This window comes from Callorhinus ursinus, unplaced genomic scaffold (assembly GCF_003265705.2).
Source record: "Callorhinus ursinus isolate GAN/ISIS: 27379988/994484 unplaced genomic scaffold, GSC_fseal_2.0 scaffold48, whole genome shotgun sequence".
Lineage (NCBI taxonomy): Eukaryota > Metazoa > Chordata > Mammalia > Carnivora > Otariidae > Callorhinus > Callorhinus ursinus.
Window position 1 is genome coordinate 10,122,257 of NW_027397110.1, and position 21,810 is coordinate 10,144,066.

At 52.6% G+C, this 21,810-nt stretch overlaps 1 protein-coding gene across 4 annotated transcripts; it reads right to left on the reverse strand.

Annotated features, from left to right (window-relative positions):
* Positions 1-1,475: 1,475 nt before the first annotated feature.
* On the reverse strand, positions 1,476-10,337 carry NOL12 (nucleolar protein 12). 4 transcript variants are annotated; one of them, XR_012375324.1, is made up of 7 exons: positions 10,187-10,337; positions 8,692-8,797; positions 8,297-8,345; positions 7,621-7,763; positions 6,257-6,351; positions 5,328-5,821; positions 1,476-4,386 (listed from the first exon to the last, which is right to left on the reverse strand). XR_012375324.1 is itself a non-coding variant. In XM_025882281.2 (6 exons), the coding sequence occupies exons 1-6, from the start codon at positions 10,264-10,266 to the stop codon at positions 5,656-5,658; spliced, it is 639 nt and encodes a 212-aa protein (XP_025738066.1). In that variant the 5' UTR covers positions 10,267-10,337; the 3' UTR covers positions 1,476-5,655. The 4 variants fall into 4 exon arrangements, 1 of the variants encoding a protein (XP_025738066.1); XR_012375323.1 differs by having other exon boundaries at positions 1,476-4,781; XR_012375322.1 differs by having other exon boundaries at positions 4,626-5,821.
* Between the last annotated feature and the right edge of the window lie 11,473 nt (positions 10,338-21,810).

Below are 21,810 nucleotides of genomic sequence, written 5' to 3' on the forward strand. Positions count from 1 at the left end.
TCGATCCCACGACCCTGAGATCAGGGCCTGACCCGAGATCAAGAGTCAGACGCTCAACTGACTGAGCCACCCAGGCGCCCTGATGCCAAGCAAGATAAATAAGCAAGATACGGAGTATATAGGCTGGTGAGAGGTGTTAAGGAGAACAATGAAGCCAGGAAGGGGGGTGGAAGTGGCTGGTGTGGGGAGAGCATTACATTTGAAATAAGAAATAAGGTGGGCACGGAAGGCCTTGCCTAGATGGTGACACCCTAGCAAAGCCCTGGAGGGGAGGGAGTGAGGCTGCAGGCCCCGCAGGCCCCGGGGAGGAACAGTCTGGCGGAGGGGACAGAGGAGTGAGGCAGGAGGAGAGGGAGGGAGGAGGGAAAGAGTCTGGGGGCAGGACGGGGGTTGTCCTGAGCACTCTCCCTAGCTCTGGAGCCGCCTGGCGGGGCCCCTGGAGGGCAGGAGAAGGTGGTAAGCAGGTGGGCATCAGCCAGCATGCTGGAGAGAGGACCAGAAGGAGGCAGGAGGAGGGGGCCAGGGAGCTCCGGGGACTGTTGGGAGAGGCCTCCCTCTTGGGAGGCGGGGGGGACCATGGCTCTAAGAGCGGTTGAGGCCCAAAGAGGGGCCTTCAGTCATTTAAGTAATGACAGTCCCTCCTTTTCCCGAGTGGGCAAAGCTGGCCTCTCTGCCTGCATACTCATGTTTCTCCCCACACCTCCCTGCAATGCAAAGGGCAGCCGTTGCCATCCATGTAGTATAGAGGTGAAACTCAAGGCTGAAGCAAGGTGTCCAGAGCCACTCAGTTACTTGATGACGGAGCCTGGTCTAAAAACCACACTCTCAAGAGTCCTGCGCAGGATGGCTCTGATGGCTCAGGGGTGAGAGCACAACGGCAGCCGGGGCGGCACGTGCCACCCTTGTCACCATTTATCCTGGTGACACCATCCCCCTTCCTGCTCCCTGCAGAGTCTGTGACTGCTCACCTCCATCTTTGCTCATGCTCTTCCCCGTGGCTGGGATACTCTCTCCTTAGGTCTGGGGTAGCTGAACCACCACTGACACTTCCAGACCCACTCCACCCCTCTGCCCTCAGTTTCCTCCTGCCCTCCCAGCCCACCCTGCCCACAGGCCTGTGGACAATCCCATGCCTTGGGCAGGCAAGGTAGGGAGGCAGGGGGTGGTGGCCCCACGGTGCAGAAGCAGGAAGGCCCGAGTCTCTCACAGGGTCATCAGGGCTGACTCCAGTCCATGCGACCCTGGGAAGTGGTGATTGGGTGCAGCCAGGCTTCCTTTTACTGAAGAAGCCAGAAATCTGAACTTCTGCATGAAATCGCAACATCTTGAAATACGGCAAAGTCAACTTATTTAGGTTTTGGTTTTGATTTGGTTTTTGCCACAAAAAAATTGGGTAAACACTCAGAATTGTTCCTCTCCACAGAATTCTTTTTTTTTTCCCCTAAGATTTTATTTATTTGAGAGAGCGAGAGACAGAGAGAGCAGGAGCAGGGGCCGGGGCAGAGGGAAAGGGAGAAGAAGACTCTCCACTGAGCAGGGAGCCTGATGCAGGGCTCGATCCCAGGACCCTGAGATCATGACCTGAGCTGAAGGCAGATGCTCAACCAACTGAGCCACCCAGGTGCCCATGGTCAAACTGTCTTTAAATACTCTTGAGCCAAACCCAGCTAATGTTCAGAGCTTCTAGCCCATGCGGTGTCTCTGAAATGGTAAATCACAGATTTTTTCATTCCCTTAGTGATAGCTTAAATGGCACCCCCTCCAGGAAGCCCTCCCTGGTTTCCCCAGCCTTAAGTAAGGGCTCACTGTGCTGAGATCCTGTGCAGGACTCGCACAGCTCCTGGGGTGTCTTTCACATTATGGACCTTGTGAGTGCACCCCTTGGAGGTTAAGACTCAGCTCGTTCAGCCAGTCAGGCAGTATTAATGTCTTGCTTCCTGAGGGGGCCACCTCAATGCACAACTGCAAAGTGGGCTTAATGGAATTGCCTAGACTGTGGGGTTACTATGAGACTGTAGTGAGTGGTATACAGTAAGTGCTCAATAAATGCTATTATCATCTCTCCTCCACTCAGTCCCTACAGCTACGGCTCATGAAATATAAGTCACTGGAGGGCAGGGACCACACTCTCCTGTTCACCAGTGTATCCCCAGTGGCTGGGACTTCATAGGTGCTCAATAAATGCTTGGCAAGAGTGAACGGGTTCCTGCATGAGAGGAGGGCCTCCCTGCCTCCCCCGGAGTAACTACAACAGGGTCCTGGAGCCTCCAGGACTCCCGGTGCAGCCTCCACACTACCCCTAGGGAGATCTCTCTAAAACAATCACCGACCCTGACTTGCCCCTGGCAACTCCCCAGCCCCACCTCAGGGGCTCCCACTGCCCACAGGATAAGGGTCCAGGTCCACAGCTCAAGTTTGAGGCCCTTCAGGGTCTGGGGCCCAAGGGCCTCTGCAGCTGCTTCCCCTCTGGCTGCTCCCCACCTTTACTCACCAGGGCCCTCTACCCGCCCATCCCCTCCCTCAGCTGCCTGGCCAACCCAAGTCATCTTTCAAGATTGACATCAAGGATCACCTCCTCTCGGGATCCTTCTTGGATACCCTCCCTGCCCTCTGGGCTCTAAGGATTTCTGTCCTCTAACACTTGATGTCAAAACCCTGACCTCCAGAGGGACGTCCAAGTGTCTGCCCCCTCTGAGGGGTAACTTCCAACATTATATACGTGGAGGCTCGGTTTTCTCCCCTGTCAAATGGAGCTAATTCCCACTTTGCCATTCTGCTGTGAGTTAATAATGTGACTGGCACATGCGAAGTGCTCGATAAATTACTTTCCCATCTGATTTCTTTTGGTTGTTATTTGGCAATCACGCTGACTAGGGGGTGACGGAGATGGGGCAAAGTCCCTCGCCCTCTAGTCAGCATGACTGCCAAATAACCAAAAGGAATCAGATGACAGGGAAGGTTTCAGTGGAGGCCCAGGAGAGATGGATATGGTGACGGGAAGGAGGAAAAAAAAAACCAGATTCAGAAATTTGCAGACAGGCAAACATGGCAGTAGGGCCAAAAAAGTTCTGTAACAGATTATTTCAAGGGCCATTGGGAGCACCTGTGGGGAGGGGGATTGGGTCCTATGTAATTTGGCCAGGACTGGCTCAGGACCTATGGTGAGACGGGCCCTGTGCCAGGGGCAGAAACAGCAATTACTGACACAACTTCTCACTCAGAAGGCTCATGGTCTGGTAGTGGGGACAGATGTCACTAGGTTACAATGTGTTCAGTGGTTACAAGAAGGAAACACAAAGTGTCATTAGGCCCATGTTGAGGGGGAGGGAGGCTGGAGGAGGGGTCAGGGAAGGCTTCTCTGAGGAGGTGGCTCACAGAGACAGAGCAAGAAAGGTGTGAGCAGCCTGGGAACATCTAAAGGGTGCCTCCAACATCTGGAAGATGTCAGCTCTGGGGGCTCCAAGCCTCTGAGGTCCAGGGGACTTTGGAGAGGAAGAAAGCCTTGGCTTCCCTGGCATGGAACCTTCTCCTCCACAGCTCCCAGCCCCGGTGGGCAGCTCCAGCGGGCCTGCCCACCTGTCCCCCTGGGGAGGGCTCAGCCGCCCCAAAACACATTCTACCGGGACAGTCTTTCCTCTACTGAGCTGAGAGGCCTTGCTCCCTCTGCTAGCATCGGGGAAGTTCACTGCAGTCACCCAGGAACAGGAAAGCAAGCGTCTGCTGTGCTTTGGTTCCACAGAGTTAGATCCTCCCCTGACAGCCCTTTCCTTATACACCTGCCTTCTGTGGGACACTCTGCTGCTCGTAGCCACGATTTTTATTTGAGAGAGCCAGCGAGAGAACGAGAACGAGCAGCGGGTAAGGGCAGAGGGAGAGGGGGGAACAGACTCCCTGGGGCTCAATCCCAGGACTCTGCAGATCACGACCCGAGACGCCCAGGTGCCCTGCACAATCCTCAGTTCTTACTCGGGCACATGATTCTCCAGAATGAACCACAGGACCCAGCCTTCCCTACAGCCAGGGGGCTCCCTCTTCCTCCTTCCTCTTGCCTCTGCCTTCTGCCCAACCCAAGGCACAGAACAAGTGTCAAGTGTTCTTAAAAGGAGGGAGGGACATGTTCTTCAACCTTTCCTCCTTCCTGCCGGCTGAAAGGCAAGTATGATGGCTGAAGCTCAAGCAGCCATCTTGGACCATGAGGTGGAAGCCATGTGTTGAAAATGGCACAAAACAGGGCGCCTGGGTGGCTCAGATGGTTAAGCATCTGCCTTCGGCTCAGGTCATGATCCCAGGGTCCTGGGATCGAGTCCCCCATCAGGCTCCCTGCTCGGCGGGGGGGCCTGCTTCTTCCTCTCCCTCTGCAGCTCCCCCTGCTTGTGCTCTTTTGCTCTGTCAAATAAATAAAATCTTTAAGAAAAAAAAAAAAAGAAAGAAAGAAAATGGCACAAAACAAAAAGCTAAAAGCCTGCCATCCCAGCCCCCCAGCCCCCCTGGCTCCAGGCTAGTTATCTCCCTGTTACCTCCTCTTATACAAGCCAGTTGTTTTTAAATTTTGTTTTCTATTATACGCAGCTAAACCTAATCCTTCCTTATAAAGCTCCTAGAAGCCCCAAGCCCAGGAGGCCCACCAGATGGAGAGTGGCAAGGAAAGAATCCAGGCGTGGAGCATGGAGAGAGGGGCTCTGGGGAGAAAAGGCAAGTTCTCCAGAGGGTTCTGATTCCATCACTTCTGATCCCAAGATGGGCAAAATCGCTGACTCAATCTCCTTGGTTTACTGTAAGGACTGATGGCGCACACGGAAGAGAGAAGATGAGAATACTTGTAAATATCACCATGTGTAGCTCTAAATGGTAAACGACCCCCCCACGGCACTGGGGACAGGAGAAGAGACGTGCCTGCCCAATGGCAGCCCTCCGCGGGCTGAGCAGAAGGAAGACCTGCTTGGGGGGTCAGCTCCCCCTCCTGCCAGGCCCTCCCACACCCCGGGGCCTGATGGCACTTGTGGCTGCTTCTGGCACTGCACTCTCCTGTCACCCTGTCCATCTCTCACTGGGCCTGAGCTGGGTGGGGAATGCTCTGGAACTCATCCGCTTCCACCACTTCAGTTTCAGCTGAGGAGACCAATGAGGCCAAGAAGTTTCAGCCAGTAAAGGGCGGAGTCCGGCGCCGCTCACCCCCCTGGCCCAGCAGCCTGCTTTTCAGAGCAGCTGGCTGACTCTGGATTCTTCCAGTGTTATGCTTGCCTGCAGCCCGGGTTAGGGGGCCCAGACCTAACACTACCTGTCTCACCCCCACAGGGCAAACTGTTGGACAGGGAAGATGGACCCACCTGCCTGACGGTTTCCACCACCTCAGAAGCCTGCCCTTGGCACGTGGTATCAGGGTCAGGGACAAACAGACCACAAGTGTACTCAGTTTCACAAATCTGATGAAGGCTCAGTGGGGGAGACATTTGGGAAGATGCCCCAGGTTCGGCTCTGAAGGCTCCTCCTGGGGGGAGTCACCTCTCAGCTGTCTGCCCCTGCCAGGGAGCAAGCTCGGGCCAGAGGTGCTGGCCTCCCTGCCGTGGGCCGCAGAGTCACCCCACCTCGGTGTTGCGTTACCGGGCCAGCCAGGCGGACACAGCACAGGACTGGGCACGGCCTGGTTCTCGGGGCTCACTCTACGCTGTGCCGGGCTTTGCCCGTCAGCCGGCGGCGCTGGGTCTTGCTGGTACGAGTGGCACTCGGGGGCTTCTTGGTGGAGTCTTGGGCCTGTCGGGGACGTTTCCTCTTGGTCTTTTTGCGACTGTGTGCGTGCAGTGACGCCGTGAGAGCGGAGATCCTGTAGGAGGTGGAAGGCTGGTGAGGCTGGGGCCGCATTTACTGTGGGGAGCAGGGCCTGGGTGGAAAGCTGGGTTCAGGGGTGAGTGGCTGCCTGGCTCACAGAGGAAGTCGGTACAGGCCTCGAATGCTGGGAGTACCAAATCCATGCCAAAGGCAGCCTGCTCTGACCCCAGAAGGCCCGCGAGTTCCTCTGCTCATAAAAAGGCCCTTACCCCGGGGCACTAAGGGCGCCCAGGCCTGGCCACTGTCGGGGATTGGGGGTGGGGAACAGGGAGGAGGGGACACTCGATGGGCAGAGCAGAGTGGCTGCTCCAGGCCCCACACCTGCCCCATGCCACCCGCCACAGGCCGGAGAGAGGCGGCTCCAGAGGCCCCGTCACCACTGCCAGCCACGAGGGAGCAGTATCCTAGGGGAGGACAGACCAGGGCTCACCGCTGGGACAGGAGGGGGCCTCTGGACTTCCTGGGTAAGGCTCTGGTCGGCTTCTCCACAGAGGACGCCTCTTCCTCGGACCCGTGCCCAGCCCCCTGCCAAAGCAGCACACACAGGACAAAGATGGCACCCGGAGTGGTAGAGCGCGAGGCCTGACACCAGCTGTCACGGCTCGGTCAGGGAGGGGCACGGCCTGCGGCCTCGAGGCCTGGCTCAGGGCTCGGAGAAGGCCACGGGTGGACAAGCCATGGAGCCCCCTGACGCGGAGATCACACAGGGAAGAGCTGCGTCTCACAGCCTTGTCCCCCTTTTCTTCCAGCCGTGAGCGTCTGCACGTCCACTGCACGCTGAGGCTGGGAGGGCTTACAGAAGAGTGAGCAGGAGACAGAAGAGGAGGATGAGCTCGGTAAGGGTGCCACAGAGCGCTGGCTCGGGGCGCAGGGACGCCTTCACCAGTGACAGGAAACGTGCTGTGCCTTGTGACTGTGGACCCACAGGTACTGAAATGCCCACCCCACCCAGACGGACGCAACTCTGATGGAAACAAACATTTCGGGAGATGGTACCTCACTGGGAGGCTCTGTGATACTTCCAATGACATTCTGTTCTATTTCTTTCCTCTAAATTTAAAAAAGATTTTTAATCTGGAGGGTTTTTTGGTTTGGTTTTTGTTTTTTTTGAGAGCTTATCAGGCAGTTCTGCCTGCGTAACGTTTCCCCATCACTTCCAAAGCCTCTCCCTCGCTCATATTCCCCAGCAGGTAGTCGCCCCACCGAGGAGGAACACTGCATCACACCAACTGAAGCAAAACAACACAACATGCTGCTGCTTCACCCAAAAGCAGGGCTTTCCTCTGCCCTTTCCGGAAGGCTCCGTGGCTCCCGAGTCAGGGCCCATGGAGTGCTTTTAAAATTTAGGGGGATTCCCCCTTTTTTTTAAATGTCAGTTGCAATCTGTGAGCACCTCCCCACTCATAGCTTGCAAACTCAGTGTTAGTGCGCACGGCCGGGCCACGTTTTTGCTATTCCCACGCACTGCAGTGATCACCATACCCCGCTGTCTTCGGTGTTTCTCTTGGATGAACCGCTTTTACACGCACAGTAATCCCCTGAGACAGGTGCCATCAGCAGTGACCCCCACAACTTACTAGCGAAGACACTTGCCCACGTTCCCACAGCCGCTGAGTCATGGAACTGGATTCTGCAAGCCCCAGGGTCAGGGATTTTGTCCAGGCCCAGAAGAGCGCCCAGGAGGGAAAGAGCCCCTCGCGCTGCAATCCCCATAAAGGGAACAGCACTCGGCACCCCCGACAAGCCAGCCTGCACCTGGGGCCCGTCTTCTCTAGGGCTGGAAGTTACACCCACCTCAGGTGGAGACAGTCCCAGCAGCCGGGCCCCTGAGAGGTCCAGGTCACTGATGGTGGTCACGGTGACTGTGTGGTTGGGGTGGTCATACTGCACCGACTCTGTCTTTGCCGTCACCAGCCTGTCCAGTTCATCTGCCTCCTCTGTGCAAGGTGGGCACAGAACCGGCTCTCAGCCTCAGAGCACAAGTAGCCAGACTCTCACCCCCTGCCCAGCCCTAGAGTGCAACGGCCCCCTCTACGCTATGGGAGAGTGTCCAGGAAGTCACCGCCTCCAGAGCCCAGCCTGCAGACACATGTAAGCGATTCAACTCCTCCCTTGATTCTCCGGAGAGACCTCAGACCATCTGGTTCTCATCTAGGACAAACCTCGTGTGACCCCAGCAGCTCCTGCTGCCCACGTCCCCCCCCCTCCGCCCCCAAGTCCTCCAGGCCTCAGGAACTGGGCGTTCTGCTCAGGATTGCTTCACCAAGAGGTTGGTTCTTCCTGTGTCTGATCCACTCACATTTAGAGGTTGCTGAAGACCGTCCCTGGCCCTTACATCACCACCAAGACCCCTAGAGCTAGGGAAGTTAGCTTCTGTGCAGCCCCCACACCTCTCCCCTTCCACCCACCAAGGGATAAATAACCTAGGCCTGTTGGCTATTCTCCAGGTCAGGGCAAAGATGGGACTTACCCAGAGCCTCCTCTCTCTCTGCCAGCATCTTCAAGTATTCCTGATGGCGCTGAAACCAAAAGGGAAGGGAACACAGTGAGTGTGGCCTCTCCAGCCAACCCCAGGCGGAGCATTGTTCATCTCCAGGGTGAGTGAGACCATGAATGACTCCTAGTGAAACACCAGGAGATTCCACCCTAAGCCTTCCTCAGACCAGGGCCCACCATGATTCTACCGGTACAAACTGCTCCCCAGGCCTGCCCACACCTTCCGTTATTCCTGCAGATGCTCGTATTAAGGCCATCCAAGGATGTAAATACCGCGGGAATCAGATTTTATATACACACACACACTCTCTCTCTCTCCTTCTCCCTCTCTCCCTACCCCCCTTCCCTCACCCATCTCCCCCTTTACACCTCCTCCCGGAGCTTCTTTTGCTCCTCCTTGAGCCGATGCTTGATCTCCTCAATGGCTGCCTTCTTCCGCTCTATCTTCCTCTTATGGAAGCCAGTCAGGTACTCCCTATAGGAAAGAGGCAAGGGAGAATCGGGAGGAGACACAAGGAAAGAAAGGCTCACACCGGGAAGAGAAAAACCACTAATACTGTACTATTACAAAAATGTACACATGGGCACCTGGGTGGCTCAGTCAGTTAAGCACCTGCCTTTGGCTCAGGTCATGATCCCCAGGGTCCTGGGGTTGAGTCCCGCATCGGGCTCCCTGCTCAGCGGGGAATCTGCTTCTCCCTCTCCCTCTGCTCCTCCTCACCCCCGCCTCCGCTGCTTATGTGTGCTCGCTCTCTCTCAAATTAAAAAAAAAAAAATCTTAAAAAAAATGTACATGTGTCACCTCACGTATTCCTCACACCAACCTGTGTGGTAGGTACCAATCCCTGTTTTACAGATGGGGACACTGAAGCACAGAGAGGCTAGGCTACTTGCCAAAGGTCATAGAGAGTGTAAGGTCAGGAGAAAGAGGGAGATGCTGCTTCTTTCCACCCACCCACCCCCTCCAGGGCTCTCAGCCTCAAGCAACAGGGCCATGTAGGTGGGCCTATGCACCCTAGGACAGGCAGGGGGCCCTTTTTATGTCGCCAGATTCCATGACCCAGTGAATTAAACCACTCCTAGCAGGGCTTTCAAGGCCACCCTCACCCAGATATCCACAAACTTTCCACTGGACTGGCACCCCATATCCCCAGGACAGCCGCCCCCAGACCCATCAGTAAGCCCCTTCCATGCCACCCTGCATTCCCCTCCCCTATCTGATCTGGGCTGCTTCTCATCTCTCTAGTGCTGGCTGCACCATTCCCAAACGTTCCCGGGGCCCAACACTAGGCTTTTCGCTGACCCACTACCATATGGCAAAGCAGCGCTCTGAGCGAGGGACATCTGATGGACCGGACGCTGAGGCTTAGGGGTCCAGCTCAGGGGTCCCGAGATCTGGCACCCACACACCGAAGGAGCTCAGGACACGTCTGATGAGGGCATAAATGAACTTAAGCAACGCTCATCTCATTCACTCCTCATTCATCAACAACACTGAGTGCACCACGTGCGGGGCCGCTGGGCTTGGCCCCGGAGGTCGAAGCCTCAGCTCCGGGGGGGCCCCCCGCCCCCCGGGCCCCACCCCCACCCCTACCCCCACCCCTCTGGCCGCCCGCACACCAGGAGCCGGGTCAGCTGGGGCGCAGACCTAGCGACGGGAGGGCGGGGCGGGCGATTCCATTCCCCAGGCGGGGGGGCCTACCGCGGCCGCTTCCATTCCGCAGGGGAGGGGGATGTCGAAGGGGAGCCTCGGGCCACGCCGAGAGGGCGGGGCCGGAAGGGACCTCTGCGTGAGCGACAGCCGCCGGGCCTCGGCCCCAGCTGTGGAGGCCTGAAGGATATCAGCTCCAGCCTTGGCACTCACCGCCGCTTCTCTTCGTCGAAACTGAGAACAAGCCGCGGCCGCCGGTCGTCGCCATCTCGCTTCTTCTTGTTACGGCCCATAGCGGTGAGGCCTCCGGCGGCGCGCCTCCAGCTTGCCTAAGACACTTCCGGGTGTATCGTTTCTTAGCCTCTCGGGCGCGCCTCGCGCTTAAGACTCCTCAGTTCCGTTGCTCAGGCCCCGCCTTTTAAAGGGGCCATGGAGCCCGCCTCCCCAGCCCTGCCTTCTGTGTGTAATACTCAGATACTTGCCCCTCCGGTGATTCCTTTTTTTTTTTTTTTTAAATTTTTTTATTTATTTTTTTGAGAGAGAGAGAGAATGAGAGATAGAGAGCACGAGAGGGAAGAGGGTCAGAGGGAGAAGCAGACTCCCTGCTGAGCAGGGAGCCGGATGTGGGACTCGATTCCGGGACTCCAGGATCATGACCTGAGCCAAAGGCAAGTCGCTTAACCAACTGAGCCACCCAGGCGCCCCCTCCGGTGATTCCTAATCCCAATCCCTGTCCTAGACTAGCAGCGGTGAAAGAGAGGTCCCAGAGTTTATTTAGCACGGTGCCTGGGAACGCAGTAGCCGCTCAATACGGAGTTATTAGTAAATGGCCAAATATTGCTGATCCTACTTTTGATTCTGATGTCAACTCGTCAGTGGTCTCCAAGAACACATTTCTGGCGCCACACTCCGTGGATTAGAATCCTGATACCCCCAATTACAGCTGTGGTTCTGGACCGATTGCCTTCGCTTGGCTGCAATTACCCTATTTGTAAAATGGGGATAATTATAGTGACTTCGTAGGGTTGTGCAAGGCAGTGGTTTTCAGACTTTGGCGTTTATCAGAATCCTCTGGGGGGCTTGCTGAAACCAAATCTCTTGGCCCCACCCTAGAGTTTCTGAGTCAGCGGGTCTGGAGGGAGCCCCATAATCTGCAATTCTAACAAGTTCTATCCTGCTGGTCCACGGACCACACTTTGAGAACCATGATGATTAGGAAAAGTGAGTTAGGTGACATTGCGTGTAAGTAATATACGCCACACTTGTGTTTGCTACACAAGCCATCTCCCCTCTCTGTGTCTCCGCTTCCCCAGGTGTGGCATGGGGGTGTGATAATAACACATCCTTTACTGAAGACGGCGGGCATGTGAAGGCATTCTGTGAAACACCGCCTAAAGGGGAATTTTAGTAACTGGGATGGGATGCCCGAATCCCCCACTCCCAGTTCATCCCTGCTGGGGCGCTGCACACAAGCTGCCGCCCTTGCTTTGAAGGCCTGGCCAGTCTGGCGGGGCTGGTGGTCGTTACCGTGTGGGGGATGGTACCTGTGCTGCAGGAGCTCCGTGCTGGCTTCTCCAGTGCAGAGGGCTTCCCAGAGGAGGTGACCCCAGAACTGGCTGAGAGTGGGGCTATCAGAGGAATAACAGACCCTTAAGACCCGCCTCCCCCTCCATTTCTCCTTGGACAAGTGATTGGAGCCCAGAGAGCAAGTCAGCCCACGTGTACTGAGTGCCTCCTGTGTGCCAGGCACCCAGAGAGGGGACCTACCTGTTCTCTGAGAGAGTGGAGGCAAGTTGTCCAGGGTTACAGGGCTATTCTGTCTCCCTCTGTGCTGAGGAATGTTCTCAGGGTCTCCTGTGGATTATTCCAGTGGATCCTCACAACGGCCCTGTGAGGTTGGTGCTCGCTCCTTCCTTCCGTCCCTTCTTTCCTCTCTCTCTTTCTATTTTTTTAAAGATTTTTATTTTTTTATTTGAGAAAGAGGGAGCTTGCAGGCATGAGCCAGGGGCGGGGCAGGGGGAGAGGAGGAAGCAGGCTCCCCGCTGAGCAGGGAGCCCATCAGGACCCTGGGATCATGACGTGAGCCAGCTGAAGGCAGAGGCTTAACTGACTGAGCTACCCAGGCACCCCTCTTTCTTTCTTTTTAAAGATTTTATTTTTAAGGTTATCGCTACACCCACTGTGGGGCTCGAACTTAAAACTCCGAGATCAAGAGTCGCAGGCTGCACCGAGCCAGCCAGGTGCCCCCAGCTTTCATCCCTATTATACAGATGAGGAAAGGGAGGCTCAGACAGGGAAGTTGTCCCGTGAGGAAGTGGTGTATGGAGCCATTCCCTGACTGCTGCCCTCGCTGATCTTCCAGGCTGACACAGAGACAGGGACCAAGTAAGGGCACAGCTGCGCCTGCAGGACCTTGTGCGGGGAGCTTTGGGCGGTTGGCCCATCCAACCCTCGCTGCCTGCCTGCCCCCCCGGGGGGGGACCTCAGGGAGCCTCATGTGCCAAAGCCCCCAGTGCAGGGAGAAGCCCACCTGCCAGGAGACGAGCCGAGGGACTGGGACCCCACCCAGACTCTGAAACTTCACTGCAGCTCATGGTCTGAAACACCCACCACTCTTTGGGGGCGCCTGGGTGCCTCAGTCCGTCAAGTGTCTGACTCCTGGTTTTGGCTCAGGTCATGATCTCAGGGTCATGAGATGGAGCCGCAGTTGAGCCCTGGATCAGGTCCCTGCACAGGGGGGAGTCTGCTTCTCTCCCTTTCCCTCTGCCCCTCCCCCCACTTGTGTGTGCTTTAAAATAAATTAATAAATCTTAAAAAAAAAATAACACACCCACCACTCTTTGGATTGGTTTCACCTTGAAATCATTTTTATGTTTATTGAGCACCTACTTGATGTGAGAAACAAAGGCAGAAGAAAAAATTACTAAATTTCCTCACTACCTACAGCCCATTGACAAGTCTTTGAAACGGGCAGAGTGATATTCCTCTAGGAACTCCACTTCTTGATGTTAATTCTCTGCTAAGGGCAAAAGGCAATCCTAGCCTGACCCCACCCTACCCCCATCCCGTAAGTCTACTTTAACATATAAGAATTCCTTTAGAAATTTCCTTTATCTCTAAACCCCCAAGACAGGTGTTGGCAATCATCGCTCAAGCACGTGGCCCACTAATATACATCTGAAGGGTCTCATGACTAAGGTTTTACTAGACAGTAAAATGACGTTTTCCTAACAATAGCTAGCCCCCTCAGGGTCCTGGAAGCCTTACTTCCAAAATTCCTTAGAGACTTACACTATCCCTAACCCCCTCCCAACTTGAAAGTATATAACGGGCCACTCCGCACGCCCTCTCTTCTTTCTGCTCATACTTTAATAAAACCTGTCCCCGTGCTTTAAGAAAACCACCTTTTTGTTTGCACCAAAGAAGTCTCAAGAATGCATTCTTGGTTGTAGGTTGCGAATCCTGATGTCTTTCCTACATCACTACTGTGTGCCCGGAACCAGGCATTTCTCTACATTATCTCACCTAATCCTGGCAACAACCCCACAGGGTAGATAATGAGTTTTAATTGGATGATGAGGCAACTGAGGTTCAGAGAGATCTAGTAACTGGACCAGGGGCACACAGTGATGGGGCTGGGGTTTGAACACGGGTTTGACTCCGAGCCCAGTTTCCTTCCTGCAGACCCAGTGGTCTCATTCCCCATCTGCCCCAGAACTTTTCTCTGCCCCATCGTAGTTCCTCCCAGTCCTGGGGTATTGTGGGTGTGCAGCCGGTCTAGCAAGAATCGGGAGCTGAACGGAGAGGACCAGAGAAAGGCAGTCCAAGAGACACTTTCTCCGATGTCCAGCAGAGGGCGTCCCGGCACAGCCAGACTTCCAAAGCTGTTTCTCTCTGGGCTGCCGCTTGGGTGCCCCAGGAGAGCCTGGAGATTGGGTGTGGCTCGTGGCAGACCCCCCCCAGCATGTTCACTCCATCCTCCTGGGCCCTCGTGTAGAGATGTGCTCCCCAGGGGACTCAGTGCGATGGGAATCATCCACCCAAAAGGGCCCAGGTGCAAATAATGGCCCCCATTTTACGGATGAGGACATTAAGGTTGGGGGATGGGAGAGCGCCACCCTGGGTCCCACACTAGTGCTGCCTCGCCTGGAGAGTGAAATTGAGTAGGCTCCCACCCCCCCACACACACCTCAGAAGACAGTGCCCTAGGGCTTGGGGAGAGCCCGTTGAGGTGCTGATTCTAAGTCATCCTGAACACTGGCTCAGTTCTAGGGGCTGCTTCCCAGGGAGGTAGGGGCCCTGGAGCAGGGAGCAGGAAGCAAAAGGTGCTGGGGAATGGTCAGTCTGCGGGTTTGCCAGGCCATCAGCTCAGGTCCCATCACTTATGACAAGTGAGTATGATGGGCTGGGTTAAATAAACACTGCCCTCTGGGGCGCCTGAGTGGCTCTGCCTTCGGCTCAGGTCATGATCCTGGGATCGAGCCCCACGTCGGGGTCCTTGCTCTGTGGGGAGCCTGCTTCTCCCTCTCCCTCTGCTTGTGTTCCCTCTCTGTCAAATATATAAATAAATAAAATCTTTTAAAAAACTAAAAAGTAAAATAAATAAACATTGCCCTCTGAAGGAGTAGAGCCTGGTGGGTCTTGGAAGGCATGTCCTCTTTGGAAACCAACAGAGAAGGGGCTCATAGAGACCTCATCTCAGGCCAACTGAGTTTCCCCAAACTCCTCTGCTCTGCAGGGAAGAGGCTGTGTGCAGCAGGCCTCTGGGAGCTGGGAGGCTGCCTACCTCTACTCAGTTCCCTGCAGGGTGGGGGGCTGGCATGTCCCCCCAACACCCCACGGCCCAGTTCCTCCTATACAGAACCAGGCCAGCAGAGGCGTCTGGCTGGCTTAGTCCATAGAGCATGTGACTCTTGATCTTGGGGTCATGAATTCAAGCCCCAAGTTGGGTGTAGCGATTATAAACAGACAGACAAACTTAGGGAGAAAAAGGGAAAAGAACCGGGACAGCAGTTGTTGTCCTCAGCCAGGACCATTGCCTGAGCCCCTCTCCCCAGTGTTGGGTTGAGGGTCCTGCCCAGGGTCACAGAACCAGCAGCTTCCAGACTAGAGTCCTTGGTTGCCCTTACGCACCAGCACAGGTGGTATGTGGCCTGGGGCCACAAAGCTGGGCTGCCTGGGCAGCTCCACAGAGCTCAGCAGGGCTGGTGCAGACCAAGGAGTCATGCCATCCTACGGAACGGTCTTCCTTTCCTTCAAACGGATGACGATGGAGCGGAAGGCTACCTGAAGCCAAAGCACAAGCTGACACCCTGCAACTTCCCTCCCACCCCCACTCCTGGGTGGGACATGTGTGACATTCCTCCAGGAAGCTCCTATCTTAATGTTAATGGCTTGGTAGAAGGGTAAACAACCTTAACTTGACAGTGGCAAGGTCGCTTTAGCAGTATCTTGAAGGTCCCCTTTAACAATATCTAGTAGGTCCCCTTTAGCTTTAATTTGTAGGTCCCCTTTAGCATTATCTTGCAGGTCCCCTTTGATGTGGGAAACAAAGGCAGAAGAAAAATTATTAAATTTCCTTACTACCGACAGCCCATTGACCCGTCCTTGAAACAGGCAGAGTGACATTCCTCTAGGGACTCAACTGCTTCAATGTTAATACTTTGCTAAGGGCCAAAGGCAATCCTAGCCTGACCCCCCCCCCCCCACCGCCAGGATCCTGTTAAGTCTACTTTAACATAAAAATTCCTTTGGAAACTTCCTTTATCTCTAAACCCCCCAAGATACATGTTAGCAATCATCCCCCAAGTATATGGCCCACCGATATACATCTGAAGGGTCTCATGACTAAAGTTTTATTAGACAGTAATAAATGACCTTTTCCCAACAATAGCTAGCTCCCTCAAGATCCTGGAAACCTTGCTTCCAAAATTCCTTAGAGACTTAACACTATCCCTAACCCCCTCCCAACTTGAAAGTCTATAATGGGCCACTCCTCATGACCCCAGTGCAGTTTCTGCCCACGGGTCCTGTCCCGTGCTTTCATAAAACCACCTTTTTGCACAACCAAAGATGTCCCAATAATTCTCTCCTGGTGGTCGGCTTTGAACCCTAACATTTTTCCTACATCATATGGCACTCAACATGGGGCTTTGAGTCCAGACTTCATCTGGACTCTGAGCCTCGATGCAAACTTGGTGAATACTTTCTTTCCTCTTCCTTTACTCTCATTCCAGGGCCTCTTCAAGGAGTACGGTCTTATTGGAACACTTTCATGCTGATTGCTCGGGCTGCAACCCTCTAGTCTGTGGCTACTCTACAGGGAGGAGGAAGCTTGCCTTTTGGCTGGAAGTTAGTACCCTGGCCAGGTTGGTAATAAGACCCAGAAACTTGATGCCCTCCCTTACTCCTGTCCTTATACAAAGTTGTCTGTCTTGAGCACGGGACAGCCACCTAAGTCACCAGGACGGCTGACATTCTTAAGTCTCCTGTGTGAGGTTTCCTCCTGATTGATCTAATGTGATCCCCTCCACATTCCTGGTCTAGCCACTTGGAGCCGGCCAAAACTAGTACCCGATGGAATTAAAACCCAACCCGGGACCATTTTCTAGGGAAGTTGGCTGTAAGGACCACATATGTTGGAATGTCACTTAGATCATGATGGATTTCCATCTTCACTGTTTTCTGTCAATGTCCTGTACTAACTACTTAAAACTGCAACATTCGGTAATTTCCCCCTTGTGAAACTTTTCCAGTATTTTCCATGGGTTAAAAACAGCAGGGCAGTACGCAACCTTCAGGGCATGTGATGGCATGGCACGGATATTTCAGTCCATTCACCGGCACCCATCGGCAGCAGAGGATGCGATGGGGTAGGGGAGGGACGCCGGCATCCCTCCTACGGGGACCTTTATGGCAGGAATGCCTTCACAGGAAGGCAGGATTGTGATCAGTAGCGATGTCTTGTTTGAGAGACACCTCCGGTCGCTTTTGACACATGGGAACCTCTGACATATCCTGCGTGGGATGCTACCGGGGTGTCGGGGGGATGTGGTAATGGGCCTTCTTTACTTTTCTGGTCACATGGCCTTAGTAGGCTTCTTCTTCAGTTCCCAGGGACTCTCCCTAGGGGTGCCTTTTAACCCACTGGAAACAATTTGGATTGCAAAACTTAGGAAAGGACTGAGCGCCTGTAACACTGCATGGCCTCAGTGGGATCTATCAGTTAGATCTCCTCTGCAGGAAACAGGGCAGAATGTGTTTGCCCGAATGTGTCTGGCTAGTAAACCCCCTCCTTACATATTGGATGATAATTACCTAAATAGGCCTCCTCCCGGTAAACCCAGGTTGCCGGAGGAAACACAGGCCATCTCGGACAAAGGGGACTCCTGAGTCTCTCACTGTTCTTCCTATTAGATTTGGGGGCTTCTCCCTCACTCATATCCCGGGTTAATGGCTGTAATTGGAGCCAACTGTGGTTAGTCTACCTCGGGAAAGGGACTTTAAGGAATATTCCCAAGAAGCTGCCAAAACTCCCTTTGTTTTGGGAAAATTCCCTGTCTTCTCCGGCCCGACATGGACTGCCTATTCCCCCCTTGTTGGTGGGAAAGCATGGCGTCTGTGCCTCTGTTGGAGCTGATGAGCTCTAGAACCAGGCACCCTTTCCCCGCCTTCTGGCAGCACTTTGCCTCTTCTGCTCCCCCCCCCTTCTGTTTCTGCACCACCTTGGGTGGGGCCTGCATGACTGGCTTCTAGACCATCCTCCGTGCCTCAGGCACCAGGGCTCCTTCTCCCTTCGCTGTCAGGGAGCATGAAGAGCACCCCCTGGACCTAACACCACCCACTCCAGATTTCCCCACCAGCGTCTCAGGTAAAAATTGACAATGGGAAGGATCCAGGTGGAACATAAATCAGTATTTACACTAAGTTAAGTTTGTTGGTTTAATTAAGATAGACATGTCTTTAAGTTATCAGCAGTAAACGTGAAACTTTTATTCTATCGAGGTTTACTGAAGGTCAAATAAGCTCCTGTTATCTCTTTTGTAATTTGGTAGCAAAAAGATGACTTAAAATGGTTAATTGTCTGTCTCATCAAAGTTCTCTTGGGTAATTGTTAAGATAGCTTTCAAAGTCTTTGGTAACTTGAAACTTTATAAAGTTTTGCTTGGATGATAAATGGGATTAAATTCCTTGGACATCTAGGTCTTTTCCAAACAGGATAAGGTGCTAAATCATTGATTACCGAATGTAGGTTTGTCCTTTTGACTTTTTATTGCAGCAAAGAAACTAAGGATATTTAAATCTGTTGGTAAACATGTTTTGTGCTTAATTGATTCATAAATTTGCCATCTGAAGAATTCTGTTGAAACAGTTCACAGCTGGTTACTACTTAGTTTTCACTGGAGACTAAGGTTTCTTTTTTTTTTTTAAAGATTTTATTTATTTGACAGAGAGAGACACACCGAGAGAGGGAACACAAGCAGGGAGAGTGGGAGAGGGAGAAGCAGGCTTCCCGCGGAGCAGGGAGCCCGATGTGGGGCTCGATCCCAGGACCCTGGGACCACCACCTGAGCCGAAGGCAGACGCTTAACGACTGAGCCACCCAGGCGCCACTCTTTTTTTTTTTTTTTTTAAGATTTTATTTATTTATTTGACAGAGAGAGACACAGTGAGAGAGGTAACACAGCAGGGGGAGTGGAAGAGGGAGAAGCAGACTCCCCACTGAGCAGGAAGCCCCATGTGGGACTTGATCCCAGGACCCTGAGATCATGACCCGGGCCAAAGGCAGACACTTAATGACTGAGCCACCCAGGCGCCCGAGACTCAGGTTTCTAAGAGTGCAAAAATTATGCTAAATGTAATTAAGAGTGATAGAAATAAGGGAAACAACTCTGTATGTAGAAAAGTAGAAGATATGTAAGAAAGATACAGGGAATGGGAATGCATTTTTGTTGAAGGTAAAAGAAGGTAATTTTGTCCTAAATGAGACTGGTTGTTTGGAAGGAAATGGCTTGGGACAAAATCTGAATGCAAAGGAAAATTGTGGAAGGTTTGTGATGGGAAATCTTTGGAATGGAATTTTAGGTGTGGTCAGGACGGACTAAGATGGAAATGAATGGATTTTAAAGTACACTGGTATGAGACTGAAAGTCAGCTTTCTCTGTTCAAAAAGACAAGCTGGGCACCTGGGTGGCTCAGTTGGTTAAGCGACTACCTTCAGCTCAGGTCATGATCCTGGAGTCCCTGGATCGAGTCCCACATCGGGCTCCCTACTTGGCAGGGAGTCTGCTTCGCCCTCTGACCCTCTCCCCTCTCATGTGCTGTCTCTCAAATAAGTAAATAAAATCTTAAAAAAAAAAAAAAGACAAGCTTTCGGGGTGCCTGGGTGGCTCAGTTGGTTAAGTGTGCCTTCAGCCCAGGACATGATGTCAGGGTCCTGGGATGGAGCCACATCAAGGCTCCCTGCTTAGCGGGGAGCCTGCTTCTCCCTCTCCCTCTGCCCCTCCCCCTGCTTGTGCTCGCTCGCGCGCTCTCTCTCTGTCAAATAAATAAAATCTTTATAAAAAATAAGACTTATTTAAAACAAAGAGAAAAACCCCAAAAGACAAGTTTTCTTGGGCGCCTGGGTGGCTCAGTTGGTTGGGCAACTGCCTTTGGCTCAGGTCATGATCCTGGAGTCCCGGGATCGAGTCCCGCATCGGGCTCCCCGCTCAGCAGGGAGTCTGCTTCTCCCTCTGACCCTCTTCCCTCTCGTGCTGTCTATCTCATTCTCTCTCTCTCAAATAAATCAATAAAATCTTTAAAAAAAAATAAAATTTAAGACAAGTTTTCTTGAGTTGTTCTGCTCTTGATAAGAAAATGTAAACAGTTGTTTTCTCTTTGCCTGCCCAGAAAAAAACAGTTTCTATGTTTTGCCTTTATCAAGTCTTTAACATCCTTAATCCTATTTAGGCACGTGCTTTAAAACTTTCTAAGGTTTTGGGGCGCCTGGGTGGCTCAGTCGTTAAGCGCCTGCCTTCGGCTCAGGTCATAATCCCAGGGTCCTGAGATCGAGCCCCACATGGGGCTCCCTGCTTCGTGGGGAAGTCGGCTTCTCCCACTCCTGCTGCTTGTGTTCCCTCTCGCTGTGTCTCTCTCTGTCAAATAAATAAATAAAATCTTTTTTATTTTATTTTATTTTTTTTAATTTATTTGACAGAGAGAGAGAGACACAGTGAGAGAGGGAACACAAGCAGGGGGAGTGGGAGAGGGAGAAGCAGGCTTCCCGCCGAGCGGGGAGCCCAATGCGGGGCTCGATCCCAGGACCCTGGGATCATGACCTGAGCCGAAGGCAGACACTTAACGACTGAGCCACCCAGGCGCCCCAATAAATAAAATCTTAAAAAAAAAAAAAACTTTCTAAGGATTTAACAAAGTTCCCCAAGATTTAAATCATGAACAAAGTCTGGTTGACTAATTAGGCTTATTTGTTTGGTATGTTACATTCTGGTATAAGGTCATCATCACTCGGGGCACCTGGGTGGCTCAGTCGTTAAGCATCTGCCTTCGGCTCAGGTCATGATCCCAGGGTCCTGGGATCGAGCCCCACATCCGGCTCCCTGCTCAGCAGGAAGCCTGCTTCTCCCTCTCCCACTCGCCCTGCTTGTGTTCCCTCTCTTGCTGTGTCTCTCTCTCTGTCAAATAAATAAATTAAATCTTTAAAAAATAAATTAAAAAAAGGTCATCATTACTCAGTGTTCTGGCTATGGAGGTGTTATGTGTCACAGAATAACCGACTTTCCTTGTCAATTGTATCATAATGAACTCTCAGAGCATTAACAGTGTCCATTTCTGATTTTTTGTCATTTATAATTGTTCTTATTGTCTTGCAAAATGAGTTTCATCTTCAAGGAAGTTCATATAAAGGACTTTTGGGACAAAACAGGTATTCAGGGGCGCCTGGGTGGCTCAGTTGTTAAGCGGCAGCCTTCGGCTCAGGTCATGATCCCAGGGTCCTAAGATCGAGCCCCGCATTGGGCTCCCAGCTCAGCGGGGAGGCTGCTTCTCCCTCTCCCACTCCCCCTGCTTGTGTTCCTGCTCTCGCTATCTCTCTCTCTGTCAAATAAATAAATAAAATCTTAAAAAAACAACAACAACGGGTATTCAATATCTTTAAGATCATGAAAATGAAATGGGTAAGAATTTCCAGGACTAACTAAAAAGCTGCATTCAAATAAAACAAGAATTAGTAACATGGGACTAAATGAACTAAAAAGATGATTATAGTTTGGTGACTCTTGTTTGAAACATTGCTGGTTCTCTATGTTTACTCTTCCAGACTAAGGAAACTTTTTAAGATATCCATGACTTACAGAAATGTGATAAAATATTCATTTGTAAGCAAATTAAAACATTTAATTTTTCTCTCTACCTAAACCCTCCAAAATTCAAAAGGTCTCAGTAAGTATTCTTTCTTCCATGGCAATCATAGTCATTTGCATAAGTTCAATAAGAATCTATTCTCCTTGTAACAGGACATCATTGGAAACATTGGTTATTTTACCAAGGCTTTGACTGGAATGTCATATTTGAGAAAGGCATGCATAGACTCAGATTTGACCAAACAGCTTTCAGGACGTAAGGTTGACTTTATGAAACCCTGAGCCATAAAGCCCTTGGGAACTGCTGGCCTGATACCTTGCTTAGAGTTCCCAGCAGCCTCACCAGGTGAGTAAAGGATGTCACTTCCTGGCAGGTGCAGGAACTTCAGGATACTTTGGGGGCCCTCATGAAGAGGAATCCACCCAAATCTACAGGTATTACAGGCATGTCTGATGGCAAGTACTTGGCTTGGCTTC

Excerpts from the sequence above, each read along its gene's own strand:
- NOL12 (XM_025882281.2), bottom strand. The coding sequence starts at position 10,266 with ATGGGCCGTAACAAGAAGAAGCGAGATGGCGACGACCGGCGGCCGCGG. Across the intron at positions 8,346-8,691 it reads AAAAGAAGCTCCGGGAGGAG|CGCCATCAGGAATACTTGAA; the intron begins GTGTAAAGGGGG and ends TTTTGGTTTCAG. Across the intron at positions 7,764-8,296 it reads AGAGAGAGAGGAGGCTCTGG|AGGAGGCAGATGAACTGGAC; the intron begins GTAAGTCCCATC and ends CACCTTGCACAG.